Source organism: Pundamilia nyererei, unplaced genomic scaffold (assembly GCF_000239375.1).
Source record: "Pundamilia nyererei isolate P.nyererei 1_Seehausen unplaced genomic scaffold, PunNye1.0 scaffold00152, whole genome shotgun sequence".
Classification (NCBI taxonomy): Eukaryota; Metazoa; Chordata; class Actinopteri; order Cichliformes; family Cichlidae; genus Pundamilia; species Pundamilia nyererei.
The window spans coordinates 1,183,787-1,189,526 of record NW_005187553.1 but is presented as its reverse complement, the minus strand read 5'-3'; the positions used below and the strand labels follow the sequence as shown (position 1 = coordinate 1,189,526).

The following is a 5,740-nucleotide window of genomic DNA, read 5'->3' as shown; positions in this document are numbered from 1 at the left end:
TGCCTCAGGGTTTTAGGGGAAATCTGAGCCAGCAATGTACTTCTTAAACGTTCCCTCCTAACTTTACTTACAGACAGCATCAGTCTAGCTCGGTGCCTTTTTACAAAGGTTAGAGTATTATGGTGTTGGATTTGTTTTGTTTAAAAAAAAATACACATAACTCCATTTTATTTCCTATAAAAATATTTAATACATGATGTAATTCGGCTGTAGGTATACATGGATTATTTCAACTCAAAAGAGTAAATGAGCAGTATGTGTAAATAAATGTATGACTGCAAAGACATACTGAGCATTCATGAAAGCAGATGTTTTGTGCACCAAAAAGCAACATTTATAACATTTATAAACTTCAAGAAAACAAAAAAGAAAGCAAAAACATCAAGAAGAATTTAGAAACTTTTGGCCCAATGTGGCATATTTTTGCAATCTAATGATAAATGACTTGAACTTAAACATGACAGAACCAGTAAACTTTACTGAAGAGCGAATGCATCATGAGCACATTGTTCATATCTTTTGCTGAACTTTGCTGAACTTTCTTGAAAATACTGGCCTGTTAAAAATTTAAAGGGATCTTAGGGGAAATTAAAAAAAAGACATAATTTAAAATTTAATACGAGCTTCATTTTTGCCTTTTGTAGTTGAGTAATATAAGTAGAGGCTTACTGAGATCAGAAGTCTTGCTCACCTCCAGGATAGCTCCTGCAACATTATGTTTCAGATGTCAGTGGATTTCATCATCCAGACTCTTAGAATTTACAATCACGGCTTTCCGAAGTTTGGAGCACACGGATAATAGCTCTGATTCTCTTGTCTTGTCGTTGGATCTCTAAGTTGATGAACATATGCTGAAATATCACAGTAAACATTTTGTAGCCATTTAAACAAAACCTTGTCTCGTCTTTATTGCTTGTGTGAAAAAAAGAACACTAGCCGACTGGAGTAAATATAGTGGTGTTTAAGTAAGACTTGTTGCAGTTCTCCAACTCAAGTATAGACGTAAAGCAGCATTAAACAGCATTTTTAATACCATGTCTGCTACCTACTTCAAAACTAATATTACCTTTAATCTCTGCTACCGACGTGCATCTAAAGTTGTCTTCAGCGTCATCAGACAGATCAAAAACTGCTCATTAGCCTTTGAACTCTTATAAAGCATCACAGCCATTTTTCATAGGTGACATTAATTCATTTTAGTGCCACCTTAACAAAAAGCGCCACACAACAAAGACCTCTTAAATATGTCAGGCTGTGATTTTGGATCTTCTTATTCAGGACACTCATCCTCAGCTTGTGGTTGCAATATTTGGAACTTTTCAGTAAAAAATTCTTCTTCCTTGCCGCTGTTTCATTCATCTGTCAAACCTCCTCAGTCTCATTTGCCTGATTTGCTCAGTTCTGGCATCTTCGGAGAGGTGGAAACCATAAGGAGGGGGGGCTCCTCTCTGCCGGGTTTGACCTAAAAAAAGAAAAGAAAAGAAAAGAAAAGAAAAGAAAAGAAAAGAAAGATAAACCAGTGACATCAGATAGATATAAAAAAATAAATCACTCGAACCCTTTTCCACTTATCAAAACTGTCCCCTCCTGCCTTACCTCTGTCATTCAGGCTGTTTGTGATGGCTTCCTCTAACTGCTCCTCCTCTGTCAGTCCACCTGTATAAGATGCATCTGCTGTGTAACCTGGTGCATACTGATAGTTTCCTGAGAGTCCTCTACCAGTGCCAGTGTAGCCTGAGACACACATACACACCAGGTTAAGTCTGGCATATTGTATACTCTCGTTATTGTCTGTAAATCCCGTGAAGACAGCAAAGCCTACAATATATTAGTCAGTATACAGTCATTTTCTGCCATCATACCCGAGTAGCCCGAAGATCTGTAGTAGGCACCGGGCTGTGAGTTATATCCATTCGATGTCACAAACCCTGGTGAAAATATATGCAGATTATTTCAGTTTTCCTCTCAATAAGCAGATTCTATATAAATATCAGGTACTTGTAGGAAAGGTATTGTAAGAAAGCTTGATCTAGTCCATTTGTAGTTTGCTTTAGGTTGAACCTATTGACCAACCTCTCTGTTTAGAGCAACTGAAGAAAGACACTGGCTATCACCTGATGACAATTTATCTTTTAATTTGCCTCACAAAGTTTAGCTGCATTTACGAAAGTCTTGCTCTCATTTGTGGGAGCTACACCGGAGCTCCCCCCAGGGGCTTGTCAGCAGAACAACTGAAGGGCTCCCACATTGTTTCCATTTAAACAGTGTTACTGACAAATATTTATATTTGTACATAGATTCATTCTCAAAGCTGACTCTAGTGTTCTATCACATATTTTCTATCACACTTGAATCTTTAGACTTTGGTCCACTGTGTTTTTGCCATCTTACGAGTGGCTGCGTTAATATAAATGTAAGAAAACAGGTGAGAAAAAAAAACATGAATTCAGACCTGCACATTTCTTCATGATTTTCTTCAGTGGTCCGGTGGTGTAGAGGAGACCTACCAGGATCCCTGACAGGTGACCAACAAAAGAGGTCCTGAAGAAGAGAAGCATAGATTATTGCTATTTAATCAAACACTGCCATCTACAGGACATTTTAATTCAACACCTCAAACAACAGGTTCCTAAAATAAAACATTACTAATTGTCATTGAGCCTAACTGCATACTAATCACACATCAGTGAGCAGAAGAAATTGCATCTGAATCTGGAGCAGTATTAGATTAGAGAGAAGTCGATGTGTATGTTGATTCAATCATGAAATGACATCATGTAGCCTTACCCTCTGTGGATACTGACTGATACTAAAATATAATTAAAAAAAAAACAACAGAGAACAGTTGAGCCATTTTTGGAGGAACCCGTTTTGCATTTTTATTATCTGTAACACAAATACCTGATTCTGTTCAGCGACTTGTGCTTCTTAATGCTTCTTTCAGGTACCATTTAAAAAATATATTAAACATCCCCATCCCCTTTTTATAGGTTCCTGCTGAAAAATAGCATGCCCAAAGTGAATCGACTATTTCTCTGCAATTACAAACTCAATATAACTATAAAAATAAAGGTGACACTTTGAAAATTCTTTGGTATTGAATTGGTCTTGAAGTACACTGAGAGAGAGCTGTGCAGGAAGTGCAATTTTATCGTGGTGGAAGCAAAACAGCAAAAATAAGAGGGAATTCATTGCAATGTTTTTCAAAAGTCTGGTTTGTCTCCTTTTGCTGCTGGTTCAGTGAATTTTGGTCAGAGAGTGACGTGCAGCTTTGGAATCTGTCAGATGTCTGCTTTCAACACCCAATGCCATGTTTTAGCTGAGATTCTGATGCTTCTGGCAAAATCCATTTAAAAATGCATTTCAGGACTTAATGAATCGATGTTGGATTATTCAAATTCAAATTAATTTGAAATAGAAAATCAATTTTTAAAGCAGAAGAGCTGTTGCCCTGCTAGGTGCATCAGTGTTCACACTGGTATCTCTATATTTTAACTGTGTAGTAAATCCATAGTCCTGATTAATTTACAGATACGAATTACAGACAGGTAACTCACCCGGGTGATGTTATGTGGATAAGCACCAGCTCTACCCAGCTAGCATAGCGACTAGACACAGGTAATCCCATCACATAGGTCACACTTCCGGGGTAGTAATGGTTATTGAGTACCTTCAAAGCAAACAGGACACCTAGAAGCACAATCGTTGCAAAGATAAATACACAAGAAAAAGGAAATGTTGCCATTTTCGGAAAAAAAGATCAAATAGTTGGTCATGACATATGGAGGAAGATAATACAATATATGTTTACAAATATAGAGTGATCAAATCTTCTATATCAGTTACAACATAAAGGATTATAGAACTTTCCCCTATAATTTATACCTGAGAAGCCAACAGCACACGCCATGCTGTACGACTGGTCCTGCGTGAGCTCTGTTAGCAACGCCTCCAACACTAGATAGACCAGTCCAGTAAGCAGAGAGAACACTGAGAGCAGGTAAAGGAACCAGGGCCCACCCAGCCGTTGCTCCAGCCTTCTACCTTTCCAGAGGAAGGACACCATGTTGAAGTAAAGATGCCAGTCGTCTGCATGGTGCAGTGGGGACAGCAGGAGTCTGCGCCAGTCTTTAAACCAGTAGGCCTGCTGCACACTAACACAGGCCTAGGAAATTAAGAGATAATACTTTTTTTACATTTTTTAAATACTAATTAGAATACTATCATAAAAAGTTATTATTATTATACTTTAGTTATTATGAGATCTGCACATAATCTTTCTACTTGATAAACAACTTTCCCATTAATGTAATAATATCTTCCTTGTTGATTATATTCTAACATTTTAGTAACACAGTTTAAAACAATTATTTCAGGGCTACTGCACTGTATAAAACAAAATAGCCAACCTTGTGCTGTATAAATATTGGTCGACATTAAAAATGGACAAACTCTGTCTCCATCATTAGATGTGTATTTGGTGTATTTACCTGAAACAGTGGGGCAGCAGGGAATAGGTAAAGGTACACATTGAGAGCCAGGACAGCCAGAGTGATGGGAGGGATATTGTTCAGACCCAATTGAAACACCTGGGAGGCAAGGAGCAGCAAGCCCAGCTGGGATCCCCTCTGTCTGTTTCGCATACTGAAAATAACCTAGGGAAAAACAACTGCCTGATTCTTTTTCAGACATTTTCGGTTACCATAAAATTCACATTTATAAGTTATTAGAGAAAGGCTGAAGATTAAATCATTAAATCACACAATCTCTGAGTATCAGCTTTGAAAGACTCAGATGCACGGAAACTCCCTCTACTTGACTATGAGTTGTATTAATAAGGAAGTGTTGGGCTGTTGTTAAAACAAAACACAAACATTAGAAATTAGAAAGAAATGTCAGAGAAAGCTCAAGTGGTTACAGTTCACATTAATTCAATTACCAGAAGTCCAGACTGTAGATTTGATCTGAAGCCTTTATAAGAAAAAGAATACCACTGCTTGTCGTGCTTTAATATGATGAGTTAAAATGCCTTTTGCTGATATCTAACACATAAGAAATTTAACTAATATTCATTATTAAATAAAGACTGAGTCCTCCTTCCCCCATGAGCTTATAAATGTTCAGGAAATGTCAGTCACATGGCGGTGTATATGTACAGTCAAACCATACACACTACAGCCTTAGATATCATACAACCCCAACACCGTGATCCAGAGTATAAGTAGTAGTAAGTAGTAGTAAGTAGTAGTAAGTAGTAATATAAGTAGTATAAGAAAGGTATCCCTCTGGTTAATGTTATTGTAGTTGAACAGATACAGTCAATAATAATTAGCAATTAGAAAAAAGTCTGCAAGTCAGTTTAAAACATTCAGTAGCTTAACAACAACACTGATGCTGATGTTCTTTGGAAAAAACAATATTCCATTACTAAAGAATAAAATGCCCCACAACATACAATGACATTCACTTCACGGGGAACTAAAAGTAAACTTACTGTCAGCGCTGACAATCGTTGGAAACGCTTCCTCGTTCAGTTACTTTCGCTACCGCAAAACTTTAACGTCAGCCCGGTGTTTAACCAGGTGAGCACAATTTAACGCTGATAAAAAACATAAAGTTTCACTTATATAACTCTTAATCAAACGTCAGCAAAACGTATTACTAGATATTTCATCATTTCTAGCATTTACCAGTAACAACTCGACAAGTTGGCGCTGTGCAAACGTCAGAGGTCACGTGA

General features: G+C 37.4%; 1 protein-coding gene across 5 annotated transcripts in view; it reads right to left on the bottom strand.

Moving 5' to 3' along the window:
- Positions 1-945: 945 nt before the first annotated feature.
- Positions 946-5,740, bottom strand: part of LOC102207909 (rhomboid-related protein 4) — a 9,257-nt gene continuing 4,462 nt past the window's right edge. For 3 of the 5 annotated variants that reach the window (XM_005745015.1, XM_013913811.1, XM_005745016.1), the window contains exons 2-8: positions 4,491-4,655; positions 3,886-4,165; positions 3,558-3,690; positions 2,453-2,541; positions 1,863-1,928; positions 1,597-1,734; positions 946-1,462 (exon numbers count right to left, since the gene is read on the bottom strand). In XM_005745015.1, coding sequence (XP_005745072.1) covers positions 1,356-1,462; positions 1,597-1,734; positions 1,863-1,928; positions 2,453-2,541; positions 3,558-3,690; positions 3,886-4,165; positions 4,491-4,643 — 966 coding nt within the window. In that variant the 5' untranslated portion in view covers positions 4,644-4,655 and the 3' untranslated portion in view covers positions 946-1,355. Of the gene's footprint in view, positions 1,463-1,596; positions 1,735-1,862; positions 1,929-2,452; positions 2,542-3,557; positions 3,691-3,885; positions 4,166-4,490; positions 4,656-5,494; positions 5,732-5,740 lie in introns of those variants that run through there. The other 2 variants (XM_005745014.1, XM_005745017.1) reach the window with 2 other exon arrangements.